This window comes from Quercus lobata, chromosome 10, assembly GCF_001633185.2.
Source record: "Quercus lobata isolate SW786 chromosome 10, ValleyOak3.0 Primary Assembly, whole genome shotgun sequence".
NCBI lineage: Eukaryota > Viridiplantae > Streptophyta > Magnoliopsida > Fagales > Fagaceae > Quercus > Quercus lobata.
The window spans coordinates 18,449,817-18,463,971 of NC_044913.1; the positions used below are offsets into that span (position 1 = coordinate 18,449,817).

General features: G+C 32.7%; 2 protein-coding genes across 3 annotated transcripts; both read left to right on the forward strand.

Annotated features, from left to right (window-relative positions):
- The first annotated feature begins 1,673 nt into the window (after window positions 1-1,673).
- LOC115964459 (probable LRR receptor-like serine/threonine-protein kinase At1g74360) lies at window positions 1,674-5,859 on the forward strand. Its single transcript, XM_031083766.1, has 2 exons — window positions 1,674-1,758; window positions 3,659-5,859. Exons 1-2 carry the CDS (start codon window positions 1,695-1,697, stop codon window positions 5,857-5,859), a joined length of 2,265 nt encoding a protein of 754 aa, XP_030939626.1. The 5' UTR covers window positions 1,674-1,694.
- A 3,691-nt stretch (window positions 5,860-9,550) lies between these two features.
- LOC115962534 (zinc finger protein 346-like) lies at window positions 9,551-12,741 on the forward strand. 2 transcript variants are annotated; one of them, XM_031081385.1, is made up of 3 exons: window positions 9,551-9,758; window positions 10,575-10,787; window positions 11,611-12,741. In XM_031081385.1, exons 2-3 carry the CDS (start codon window positions 10,629-10,631, stop codon window positions 12,460-12,462), a joined length of 1,011 nt encoding a protein of 336 aa, XP_030937245.1. In that variant the 5' UTR covers window positions 9,551-9,758; window positions 10,575-10,628; the 3' UTR covers window positions 12,463-12,741. The 2 variants fall into 2 exon arrangements, with proteins under 2 accessions (XP_030937245.1, XP_030937244.1); XM_031081384.1 differs by having other exon boundaries at window positions 9,551-9,726.
- The last annotated feature ends 1,414 nt before the right edge of the window (window positions 12,742-14,155 follow it).

The window sequence follows — 14,155 nt, forward strand, 5'->3', positions numbered from 1 at the left end:
ATAATTGCAAGATTTTGTTTGAATATTTAGATTTTTCGGTAGAAAACATTGCTAGGATTTTATTTATTTGATTTCTTAATTAATTAGATCCGCTCTATGTTTGTTCTTTATTATGGATATTTTATTTAATTAATTTTTTCAATGCATTGAACTCATATTGGTTTTATCTTATTCTTCTTGTGCAATTTTTTTCTTAGTGCTATTTGATTACTATTCTTAATTGAGACTTGAGAAAAAAGGTTGATGGCTGATTGTATAAGATTTGAGTTGTATTGCTGGGTGATGGAATGCCCTAAGCTTTCGGTTTTTTGGCAATGTTGTTGCTGTTTTGGTATTCTTATACTGATGCTCTTAGTACTATTGTGGTATAAAATAATTTTGTCACAGAATGGAATTCTAATTCTTTCTCTTTTTCTGTGGCTGTAGTTCAGATTTATGTGATACACATTGTTGGGCTAAATTTTTCTCAAGATTATATAAGATAGTTTTCGTCTTTCTTAGCATTTATCAAGATATTGTGTCTGTGTAATGTGTAATGGGCATTGATTTTAGTGTGTTTTTGTTGAGTTTGCAGCATCCTATGTGTTTGATAAAATGTCTTATGGGCTTGCGATTGCATCATGTTTTTTTATGTTCCCAAATGTGAGGCTTTGGAGTGCAATTTGTAGGGACTAAATTTTCTGAATTGTTTGATTAGTTGCAATTAATGTCATCTAAGCTTGCCGAACTTTTTGCAGATAAGCTATGCATATGCAAAAATTCTTCAATATATGGATGCTTATTTACCTATGTTGATTTAGAGAGGAGGATGGTGCTAACAAGCTTTTACTTCCTATCTGGTCAGTATCTTTTGTTTTTAGTAAGTTTGATCTTTTTAGAATGTTTGTACGGATCTTTGTGAAAATGAACAAATTGCTAAAATCTTAAATCTGGGTTACCGGTATGTATCTCTCTTTGCTTTTCAGTTTTTGCCTTTTTTTTTTTTTAAATTGAAAAAAAAAATTGTTTACATTACTTTATTTTTCCCTTCCATTACTATGTTCACATCAATCCTTTCTTGATCTTCTATTTAAATATGCTATTAAAGAATATATTTGGTACTTGAGAATTTCATTTCTCTTGTTGTATACTATCATTACATAGTTTCTCCATTGTCTAGATTGACATAAAATATTATTTGTACTTGAGAATTTCATTCTCATGTTGTACTTGAGAGCTTAATTTTTTCAATGGTGGCATTAAATTGCCTATTCATTTGTAGGTCTTTGATGTTGATATTCTAATTCTCTTTAATCTGATGTTTTTCCATTTTGGTTATAAGATGGTAAAGAACAATGTAGTTAGTGGTTAGAGAATTGAAACAATAAAGCCAAATTCGTACCATGAGCTAATAAATATTTGTAATTTTTATTTTAATATCTCATCCATTCCATGAGTTAGCAACTTTTTATTTAATATAAAAGCGAACAAAATTAGAAGGCATTATTAGTTGCAAGTTTGTTTTGGTCTATCTGTAGGCGGTGTGTGTCAACAACACTGGAATAACATTCTCATATTGAGAATCCATAACTTCAATTTTGGTTCAATTTTATTCATCAGATTCTAAGAAGCTAATCTTTAACTACAAATTCTATAAAGAAAACCAAGACAAAGACCAAGAGGAAGAAGAAGAAGAAGGCCATATTTGAACTAGCATGTCAGACGAGGAAACTAATTCATGGCCGGTTGCGTTAATTGTTTTCTTAATCTTGATCACAGGTACTAGTTCAAACTGTGTTTTTTTAATAAAAAACATTATTAAAAAAGAATAAGAAAAAAGAGAGAGAGAGAGAGATTCTTTTGGCTCATAACTCTAAATTCTGCCTTTTTAACATGAAAGTTCAGCACTTTGCAATACCATACCAAGTTCATCTTTCATGACATCCTGAATCTCAATACTAGTATGAACTATATCTGTCTAATGAAATATTCAAACTTACAAAAAAGTTTAACAAGTCTTTCTCTGTTTTTGTTTTTGTTAACATCTATATCTATATATTACTAAAAGCTGAAGCGTAGCATTTAATATTGCTGCTCTCACGTTGCGCCACATCAGCTACCACGTCATTCTTTTTTTTTCTTTTCTTTTTTAAAATATAATTTGCCCTACAAATTTAAAATGGTTTTTACAATTTTTAGCCCTATAAAAGTAGCACACTGCTTATTTATTTACTTCCACTATCACCCTATAATAAATTTGTATAATTAATTCAGCCCACCTCTTATTTATTTAGTTCCACTATCAAGCCCAACCCAAAATCTTTTCAATTTAGTTTTAGGGTTTTGTGTGATCGATTTTCTTATAATTGTTTTTAACATTTATTTATTTTTAATATTTATACTTCTCCAACCTTTCTCTCTCCCTTACCATTTCATTTCCCCACTACTTCTTCAATCTTTCTCCCTCCCTTACTTTTTCATCTCCCCACTACCCTCTACATTAATATCATTCTTCCTCTTTCCCTTCATCTTCCTTTATTTTTGTCTCTTTTTATTGATATCCTCTTACTATAAATTTGTCACTATCTCTTCTATTCTATGCATAGTTTTTCCTCACAAAAAAAAAAAAGGTTCCCTCTCTCTCTCTCTAAATTTTTTGGTGGATTTTTTTTAGTTTTCTTGCATCTCTACTTTAGGTTGATAATTTTATATATTCTTTAAAACTCTATTTTGGGTTAATGCGATTTAGTTTTGTTTTTTAAATTGTGATTTAGTTTTGTTTTCTAAATTGTTGTTGTTGTTTTGTTTTTTTTTTTTTTTAATTCTCTTTGATTGTTAAATGTTATCCTATTGCGTTCTAAAGAATTAAATATAGCATATAAAAATATAATAATATTCTATTACATAGTATGAATTGGATAATTTGGTATTTATTCTGTTACATAGCATGATTTTTTATAGTGATCAATTTAGATGTTAAACTATGAGACTTTACTAATTTTTGTTTATTTTCTAATCCTCTGTGGTGGACAAAATACTCTTAATAGTTGTATTAGAAGTGCTCTATAATGCCATTTATTTAAAGAAAAGCAAAGGTTAGCCAAACGAAAATAATCGGATATGTGACAAATTTTAACTTTTGCAATTTTATTATTATTATTATTATTGTTATTATTTTATAACAATGCATGTATAGAAATTTAATTCTTAGATTTTGCTAATAATTGTTTATTTGATAATATGTTTTGGACGGCCGAAATTATAATTTCTACAAAGAAAATAACCTTAATAGATTATCAAAAACAAAATTTTATCCTAATATTGGTTCAATTAATCATTGTTAAGTTTTGTTAATTTTTTTTAGTTTATGTTTTTTTGGTGTTTTGGATTGTTCCTATATTACATTTCTAATTGTTCCTATAATAAATAAAAATATAATTAGGAAATACATTACTCATTATTAGATTAGTTTAAATTGTAAATTTTTTTTAATAAAACCACCATAAAAATAATTATTATGCCCAACATGCGAATTCGCGGCTAGTTTAATAATAAAATTCACATTCACCACAGATGTTTCCTGTTTCTTAGAACCAAAACATGTTTTAATTTTTAAAGGACGATTCTGTCTCTCAAATATGTTTTAAGTTATTGGAATCTAATTCATTAAATTTTGCAGGTACGCTTGTTGCTGGAGATTCTCTGGACACAGACAAAGAAGTCCTGCTAAATCTGAAAGCATTCTTTGAAGGAAATAATCAAATAAACCGAGGAAAATACTCACAGTGGAACAAGCAGAGCAATAACCCATGTGAATGGCCAGGAATAAATTGCAGTACTACTACCAGAACAGCAAGAGTCACTAGCATCGACCTCTCAGACAACAAAATCTCCGGCAAGTTATTCGGAAACTTCTCGTTGCTAACTGAGCTCTCTTTCCTCGACCTATCCAAGAACACTCTCAGTGGAGTGATTCCTGAGGACTTAAACCGGTGCCAAAACCTTGTGCATCTCAATCTCTCACATAACATTCTTGACGGCCACCTGAACTTGACAGGGTTGAATAAGCTTGAGAGGCTTGATATTTCTGTCAATAGAATATGTGGGGAGGTCCAGTTGAGCCTCCCAACAATTTGTGACAAGTTGGTTGTGTTGAATATATCGGCGAATAACTTCATGGGCGTGATCCATGGCAGTTTTGATACATGCCAGAATTTGCAGTTCTTGGATTTGAGCTCAAACAAGTTAAGTGGGGAATTATGGATTGGTTTTGAAAGGCTGCTTGAGTTTTTTGCCTCAGAAAACAATTTTAACAGGCCTATTTTGTCATCAATGTTTGGTACTAACTGTAACCTGCAAGTTTTAGAACTGTGTGAAAATGGTTTTACTGGTCAGGTTCCAGGGAATATATCAAATTGTCGAAATTTGGTTATTTTGAATCTGTTGAGTAATAATTTTACAGGAAAAATACCAGCCGAGATGGGATCAATTTCTAGTCTTCAAACTTTGTACTTAGGGAACAACAGCTTTTCCAATGACATTCCTGATTCACTTCTCAGCTTGAATAATTTAACCTTCTTGGATTTGAGTAGGAACAATTTTGGAGGAAATATACAAGAGATTTTTGGGAAATTCACTCAGGTTAAGTTTCTTGTATTGCACAGCAATTTGTATATCGGTGGGATATATACATCGGGAATTCTCAAGCTTCCTAACATTTCTATATTAGACCTGAGCTTTAACAAATTTTCAGGTCCACTTCCAGTTGAAATCTCTGAAATGCCAAGTTTGAAGTTCTTGATCCTTGCTTACAATGAATTTTCTGGAACTATACCATCAGAATATGGAAACCTGTCCCGCCTGCAAGCACTTGACCTCTCTTTTAACAGGCTAAATGGATCAATACCTCCCACCTTTGGAAATTTGAGGACACTCTTATGGTTGATGCTTGCAAATAATTCCCTATCAGGGGAGATTCCACCGGATTTGGGAAATTGTACAAGCTTGTTGTGGTTGAACCTTGCCAACAACCAGCTTTCTGGGAAAATCCCACCTCAATTGACAAATATTGGTACAAATGCCTCAGCAACTTTCGAGTCTAATCGCCGGGAAAATGACCGGATTGTTGGTGGCTCAGGGGAGTGTTTGGCGATGCAGAGGTTGATTCCTGCAAACTACCCTCCTTTCAGTTTTGTGTATGACATCCTCACAAGGAAGAGTTGTAGAAGCAAATGGAATTGGATACTTCAAGGAAATGGCATTTTCCCAATATGTGTAGCTGCTTCGTCAGTCAGGACCTTTCAAATCCCCGGTTATGTTCAACTAAGTGGGAATCGGCTTTCAGGTGAGGTCCCTCCAGATATTGGTAAGATGCAGAAGCTCATTATCTTAAATTTGGGCTTCAATGAATTCTCTGGGAAGCTCCCTCCTCAAATTGAAAAAATGCCGCTTGTAGTGCTAAACATTTCCAATAACAAGTTTTCTGGTGAAATTCCTGGGGAGATTGGTAACATTAAGTGCCTACAGAATCTGGACTTATCCTGCAACAATTTTTCTGGTATGTTCCCAGCAAGCTTTATCAACCTGAGTGAGCTAAGCATGTTCAATATCTCATACAATCCACTGATCTCTGGTGTAATTCCAATAACCGGGCAATTTTCAACGTTTGAGAAGTTGTCCTATCTCGGTGACCCCCTTTTGGAACTACCAAATTTCATTGACAACACCTCAGATAAGTTACCACGCAGTACCAATCATAATGGGAAGACAGAGAGGCCTAATAGCTCTTCTGTATTCTTGGTGCTCCTAGCTTTGACAGTGACTTTCTTAACATTTGGGTTATTCTCACTCATAATCGTCATAGCTAGCCCCAAAATTTGAGAGTAAGGGTTTTCTTCTTCTTCTTCTTGTCGCTCATAGTCTGCTTGACAGTGAAGAGTCCATCAGAATCACTGTGGTATCTATTAGAGGCTACAAAGTACCAGCATGAATCTGAAAACTTTTTGTTGAGAGCACCGTAGATAAAAGTAAAAGTTAGCTGATATAGTACAGTGGGACTCATGAATAGTATCAAAAAATGTAATAAGACCTATGAATAGTAACAAAAATAAGCTGAACAATAAAATAAGCTAAATAATAAAATAGGCTGACTTTTTAATTTGGAGTCAAACGCACATTAAGAAATGCTGAAAGAACTAATTTTGTTTTCAAGAGTTTTGTCACTCAATGTGGTACAACATTCTTTCCTTTATTAGGAGAACTAAAGTTCAAATCTTCCTTTTCTATTATTGTAGCTATCGGGAAGGGGTTGGAGGGGTGGGGGGGAGAAGAAAAAAATTTGTTAGGCCAAGATGTCTAATTAGTAAACCTTGTTAAAAAAAAATAATAAAATAAAATAAAATAAAAAACTAGAATGAGTAATATGGCAATCTTGGGGGGTGGGTGAACCAAATTTGTTAGGCCAAGATGCCTAAGTAGTAGAACTCGTAAATGGCAATCTGTTTTTGTGTAATTTGCTTTTGACTTGATTTGGTCTAGTTGAACTCTAACCAGACAAGACATGTTTATCAAGCTTCTATTATAAATTGAAAAGTTTTTTTTTATTGACTAATTTCAATGTATATTTGTAGATTAAAAGTATATCAGTTTTTCTATATTATTGTAAACTAGTATGTAGCCCCGTGCTACCGCACGGGAATGAATATATTATTAATCATAAGTTTATTCATGTTTAAAAGGTTTAGTTAAGTCTAAATTCATATTATTAACTAAAAAATTTCATTAACAGAACTTAGCAGTATATATAGTTTACACAGAAAGATGAACCTTGGTGACAATGTTTATCCAAAAGATCCATTCACGCTTTTGAATCTTCAATCTCAATTGGTGATTGAAATTTTTGCAGCTTAAAAAATTTAAAATTAAAAAAAAAAAAAAAAAACCCCTCAAAGTTGTACTCATTTTGTAGTTTTACGATAGATCATTTTGTAACATGATGGGCATTTGTGTGAAGAAAAAACCTCTGAAGTTCCATGGCTAATAAAAGAAATTCTCTCCAATCTCTTTTTATAGAGAGATGGGTTTGTGTGTGTTTTTATACATCCTTCATAGTTGTATTATCACGAAGCAAGTCCAATGGATTTAGATTGGTACTACCGATTCCCAAAGTATGAGTGTTTAATGTGTTATTAATTTCATCTCATTGGCTTCTGCACATGATAGCAAAATTAAAAATAATTAGATTGTACACATGTATGGTAAAATTGTACTCCAATTTCAGATTCTAATTGAACAATTGGAATGATAATATATGATAGTAACAACAATAGGAAAATTCAAATAAAATTTCGAATTAAATTGTAACAATCTGAATAAAAAATTCCAGTAGAAAGACAGGGTGGAGTGATCCACTCCAAGAAAGCGACCAAACTTGCGTAAATATAGAATAATAAATCTCTCTCAGGAAAATTTACATTATTCATAACTTTTATCTTCACTAAACATTTTAAAAACATAGTGATTTACATCTGCCATCCAGACATCTACAGTCGGGTCCTCTCCAATTCACGTGAGATTCCATTGATCACTAAGTTCCTTTGCAGCTTGCAAAAAGTATCATCCATCGGTCCACAGCAGTGCTTTCTTCATTGTTATAGGTGCCCAACCTGAACAAAAAGCCAAATATAAGGATAGTGAATTTTAGGCATAATGTGCATCTAATCACATATTAGCAATTTATAACAAATGTGAAGATGCAAACTTTGTAAGTGAATAGTAAAGAAAACTCAATGTCAGAACCAAGAAGAAAGCACTTTAATCCGAAACTCAGTGCAAATGTAAAGATGCAAACTTTGTAAGCAATTTATAACAAAAATGCAAACTCTGGCTTTGCTATCTTTTTGGAAATTATGCAATGTACCCAAATCAAGTTCTTATCACCGATATTAATCTCTTTGGTTTTCACGTTTGACTACAAAATCAAGAAAAAACTTAATTAGCACAGCAACTCACTTGACCCGATACATAGAAATGGTTTTAATGAGAATGAGCCCAAATACATTTTGGCACATGATGCAAAATTCAACTTCAATTTCAGATTCTAGACACATGGCACAAAATTAGAGTTCTAATTTGGAATTCAATTTCACACTCTCTCTGCTTCACCTATTATTTTATATATAGATGAAAATACTAATGACTTTATTTGTCGACTTGACATGCAATTCTCAAATATAAATATTTTCATAGTCAAATCTATTACAAACATTGAGTAGGTTTTTTTTAAAAGTTCATTATATATATTCTTCCAAATTATATATATTATTTTCCTTTACATAACATGTTATATTTTATTCTTAAAACTTTATATATGTGTGAGTTTGAATTAATTTTTTTCAATTTTTTTAAGGTTATTTTCTGATGTATAACTTTTTGAAGCTTTTTTTTTTATTTTTTAAGGTACAACTATACTTTTACCAACTTTAGGCAAATAAACAAATAAGTTTTTAGTAAAACACTAATCCAAATGCATACTTAGTTACTTTTATAGATAATTCATTTTCTATATAAAATGTATACATGATTTGTTTTCTTCTTTTGTGAAACTATTGGCCTAGTAGACTAGTAGAATTAATTATTGAAATATAAACTCAAGGATTTATGTATAACTTCCATTTTTAAGTGTAGTAATAAAGTTAGAAAATATGTTAAAGGAACCTGAAAAAAATTCAAGTCATACCAAGTTGACCCAACCTTTCAAAAAATCAAGTAAAAGGTAGAGGAATAACAACTTATTTTAATTCAATAAGTTTCTAATTTATACTCAATTTAGCATGTACCTGCTTTAAACAGGTCTACCACATAGCTAAGTTGTGAGCAGCAAAGTTTTGCACCTCTCCAAATAACAGATATGCACCAACAATTGAAGTTATACAATCATCTAATATATCTGCATCTTCTCAAAAATAATAATAATAATAATAAATAACAGTAATATAGCTGCAATAAATAGTCCAATCCAGCCTGGGATAGAATTAACCTTGAGTTGAGACTGGTCCAAACAGTCAAAAAGCTTGACCCAATCACAAAAATTAAATTGCACTTCACAAATAAACAAGAAAAATATATCAAATTCTAAAAGAGGTCTTCTAAAATCACAAGAAAACAAACTCACAATTTTTGTCACGATACTCTTATCATAACAAATTGTGATTGGTTACATATTATTTTCACATTTATTTACCTTTTTTTTTTCCACCCATTACAATTAAACACTTAAAAAATTATAGCAAAAATTGTGCACATTTTTGTTGCAAGTAGATTTTTTTTTTTTTAATTTCTTGTCAGTACTAGAGTGTATTTTTTTTTTTTTTTTTGGGAGCAAATAAAGGAGTGCACTTGGGTATTAAAGAATCACATTATTTTCACCTGAAAAAGGATCTGAACCCAAAGTTTCGTTATTTGTACACCTAAGTGACCATAATACCCCTGTTTACTCATTTCCTAATGACCAATCTCTCCTTAGAATTTCCCAAAATTAGTATCCTGCTAGCTTTTCCCAACCACCATTTGGCCATTGCATTGCATGTACTTTCCCTGCTCTCTCATACCATACACTCTCTCTCTCTCTCTCTTCAGTGACAAATTTCACCCTTTTTTTTTTAGCTTCCAACTCTGAGAGCAACAATGTTATCCAAAACATGAAAGCAAAGTAAGAGAAAAATCTAAGTGGCCCAAAATTGTATCTTGGTGAGTCTAATTTCTCTATCATCCTCAACAGAGTTAGTAACTCCCAACCCCAGATGATATTTCCTTTCTCCTTTCCAGTTTTTTCCCAGGAAATTGTTTTCCAAGAAAATGGGCTTCATTTTTCAACTCTTATCTAGGTGTTTGATTTGTGTACTCTAGTGAAAACTCTACAAGTTTTGCCTAATGAGTCTTCCAGTTTCTTTTTTTCTTTTTCCAAATTTATTGGGTATTTGTTTCCTGAAAAAAATGAGCTGTCTTATAACTGTTGAATGTGATTATACACACCATCTAGATGAAATAATTGATGGGTTATGTGTCATATGTGTTCTTTCAATGACTTTTATATAGATTTTAGTTAGATATAGAAGATTAAGATTCAGAGTTTGCTTTTCCCTTATATTGGCATTTGGGCAGTATTATATATAAATAAATATATATATATATATATATATATATTTATTTATTTTATTTATATTTATATATATCTCTCTCTCTCTCTTCGAGGAGTTTGATTTGAAATTGTGAGTAAAAAAGTGGCCTTGCTTGTTTTGTGGAGTGTAATTTGTTAATGGGTATGCTTGGGTTTCTCATCTATATGATGGATGAGGATCACAAATTCACAATCTTATAGCCCTTGACGGCAATGCAATGGCTTTAGTATCACGATTGTTTACTGTTTCATTGTTTAAGACTTGTCTTACATTTTTCTCATTCATTGCACTAAGAATAATGTCACATGTTTGTTGCTTCCTCTTTATAGAAGTTCTAATAGAAAATTTTGAACTAATGCATATCTATGATTACTATGATGTTAATTATAATGGCTCTTTGGCCAATCTTCTTGATAGGGTATAAGGACTGACTGACTGACTGAGTATATTGATGAACAAATTGTAAACAACATGTTGAGGAGGACAACTGAATGTAAAATGGTAGGGGAGAGAAGGGAGAACATTATGCCTGTGGAGGTAGCAATCCAAAGAGAGCTAGCATATAGGAGGAAGGTAGCTATGTTGCAGTTTACATTAGATGAAGATTTGAAAGATCTTATGCCTTTGCAGGTGAGGATTTAAACAGAAGATTGCTTGAATTTTTCTCACTGGCAATGATTTATATCCCTTTGCCTCAACTAAAGTTTTTTTTATAGCCTTTCTCTTGTCTTTCAGACACCCTAAACTTTAACCAAGTTACTTTTGAGGCTCTGCTGTGAATATCATTTTTTCCTTATTCAAGTGCAACTTTTTTTCAAAAGCATAAATGACTTGCATATAAATCAAGACCTGTAGTTGGATTTGAAGATACAGTCCATATCTAGTTGATGTCGAACCCAACTTACATTTTCTTTTTCCTCTCTCCCACATGGAAAGTTTAATTAGTCTGCTTTGTCAGAGAATGCATGAGAATTCGAAGGAAGGTTTATTAGGCACTAAAAATTAATATCTCTGTTAATTATAATGTTTCGTATGGCCCAGATTATTAGATGCTGTCATATGTTTATTGGTCTTCATTGAAGAATGACCAGATGTGCAGTTGTTCTATCTTAAAATGGCACCCATGACATAAGAAGCAGAGATATTTCACAATGAAGATATAAATTATGAAATGCATATAAATTTTTTGTGGTAGAGTCTAAATTGAGTTTCGGAATCTAGCTATACAATATGCTTAGTGAAAATTTCATGTGCATACAATTGATTTGGTTATCAGTAATTTCGTTTTTGAGCACATTTTGCTTTGATATAATGGTGTAAATTACTCGAAGTTGTCTAGTGTCTTCAAAGATTTTGATTTTTACACAATAGGTTTCTTCAGTAGATGCATTGCTAGGGTATAGTTCTTCAGCTAAGTTGTTTGTAATGGGAACTTCAACCCCCCCCTTTTCAGGTGCTGTCTTCACATTCAAGTCCCATTCACAGCCCAAGACCATTGGAATGGCCAAGTGCAAGTGTAAGTCCAAGTCCGGTTCCAAGAACAAATCGTTCAGTGCTATCTTCACTTTCAAGTCCCAACCACAGCCCAAGATCATTGGAAGGGCCAAGTTCAAGTCCAAGTCCAAGTTCAAGTCCAGTTCCAAGCACACATCTTTCAGGGATAAAGCGGAAAGAGCTGACCAACTGCCTTCAATACCTGCAACCTGAGCAGCCCGGGCTATCTCATGGTAGTGTCATGCTTAAGGATCAGATAGATAACTTATTTTGCAAGATTTGCCAAGTGCAGTGCTCAGGTGCCTTTAATCTCGAGCAACACTTTAAAGGAAGAAAACACAAGGCGAAAGTAGAAGAGTTGGAACTTAATAGGAAATATGGAGGAGAGAAAGCAAACCAGCTTCAATGTTGTGAATTGTGTAAAGTAACGTGCATGAATGAAACTTTGTTGAAGCTGCATTTACAAGGAAAAAAGCACAAGGAGAAACTACAACAACTGGAATTGTTACAACATGGAGAAGAAATCCCAAACCTGCCACAATGGTGTGAATTGTGTAAAGTAACATGCATGAATGAAACTTTGCTGAAGCAGCATTTTCAAGGAAAAAAGCACAAGGACAAACTGCAGGAACTGGAATCATTAAAACATGGAGAAGAAATCCCAAACCAACCGAAGTGGTGTGGATTGTGTAAAATTTGGTGCATGGGTGATCATAATTTCAAGGAGCACCTTGAAGGTCAAAAGCATATTGGTCAGCTACATGCTTTTCAGAAGGAAAAGAGGACCAAACAGATAATTGAGATTGGCTAAAGTCATGACACAGAATTTTATTTTTGCCAAGAAAACAGTGAAAATCTGTTTGAACTTAGCGCATATGACTTCTAGTCTCTAGAGTTAGTTTCCCCCTTTTCTCATATATAGGCACCTATAAATACAAAGAAAAAAAGCCAAGAGTCTTGTAATTCAACTAATATCTTTTGGCGTTTCCAATAGAGATATTTAGGATTCATATCCCCCTCCTCATTGTAAATATCAATTTATCAAAAAAAATTCACTGCAAAAAAATGTAATTTTGAACCAATACGTATATTTTTGTGATTAAATAGTACTTGTATTACGCCTAATACATCTTATAGACAAAAACTAGCCCTGCTTTCCTAAAACCCCCTATATATGAGCAAATATTTTGAAACTTGTAGCATTCAGTATTGCAGCAATGCCTACCTGAACTGCTCTTTTTCAGAACATGTTGGGAGAGCTAAGACAATAGCATCTTGTAGTCATCATGGTAAAACGCATTTATTCCAAAATGCCTTTCAAGCAACTAATAAATCATTTTAAATTAATGCTGGAAATAAAAGTTTTAGAACAGTTTTAGAATAGAACAAGACTTGCTTATTTCTATGGTTGAGACGGATATAGGCATTACAGAATTGCACCCATACTTTTTAAACCCGGTCTCTTAGACAAGTTAAGGTTTTTAATTTGTAATTAACTAGTCAAATTTGGTGGCTGGATTTGTAAGAAACACAAGGGAATGAAAGAAACTGAGCGAAGAAATCTTTAATGAATATCAAGAATGAATTGCTTCATTATCATTACAAAACGAGCTATGTTTCTTTTATAGCAGAGCAGACTCAGCAGAGTAATAGTCTATTGCAACTGCTAGCCATTGCATAAGTAATTCTACTAATAAACTGCTCTCATTTACTCCACCAACTTATCTTCAAAACACACTGTTTCATTAATAGTATATTACAGTGCTAAGACCATGACTTGTAGTACAGAGGCTTTTGACAATACAACCTGCCATGTGTGATCCTGATAGAAAACAACACTTGAGTTGAGCTGCATGCTGTTTTGCATGAGAGCTTGCTTAAAAAGCGTAAACCTTTCAAACTAGGCTCTGCCACGGACCTGTTTGAGGTCATAGATTATTTTTGTAATTTGTAGACATGTTGAGGGAATTGAGGATCAACATAAGTTGGAGGTTATGCAATGTAAACATCTTCTCAGACCAATCCATTTAGGAAAGCATTACTAACATACAACTGTTTGATAGGCCAATGAGTTAAACTGCCAAGGTAGAATTAGTCGAATTGTTGGGGGTTAACAATTGGATTGATTGTGTCTTTAAAGTCTATGCCTTCTTGTTCATAGAATCCCTTTGCTATCAAACTGGCCTTGTACCTAGCTATGGATCCATCACTATTATGTTTAAGCTTATAGACCCATTTTTATACCACAATATTTTCTATCAACTAGTGAAAGTACAAGAGTTCATGTATGTTGTCTTTGTAAAGCTGAGTATTCATCTGACATGGCCTGGCACCACTGTGGAAACTGCTGATAGGAAATCTTAAATGAAAGTAGTTCCATTAAAGTGTAATCAATGTGAGATATAAGGCATTGCTTTGGCTTAAACATACCACTCTTAGACCTACTTGACATAGCATGAATGTTAGGAGAATGTTGTGGCTAAGTTTGAGGTATTATTGGAGTA

What these genes read in the sequence shown, in the direction of transcription:
- LOC115964459 (XM_031083766.1), top strand. Translation starts at nt 1,695, where the DNA reads ATGTCAGACGAGGAAACTAATTCATGGCCGGTTGCGTTAATTGTTTTC. An exon ending in TTTCTTAATCTTGATCACAG is followed by an intron (nt 1,759 to 3,658) that starts GTACTAGTTCAA and finishes TAAATTTTGCAG; the next exon opens with GTACGCTTGTTGCTGGAGAT.
- LOC115962534 (XM_031081385.1), top strand. Translation starts at nt 10,629, where the DNA reads ATGTTGAGGAGGACAACTGAATGTAAAATGGTAGGGGAGAGAAGGGAG. An exon ending in AAGATCTTATGCCTTTGCAG is followed by an intron (nt 10,788 to 11,610) that starts GTGAGGATTTAA and finishes CCCCCTTTTCAG; the next exon opens with GTGCTGTCTTCACATTCAAG.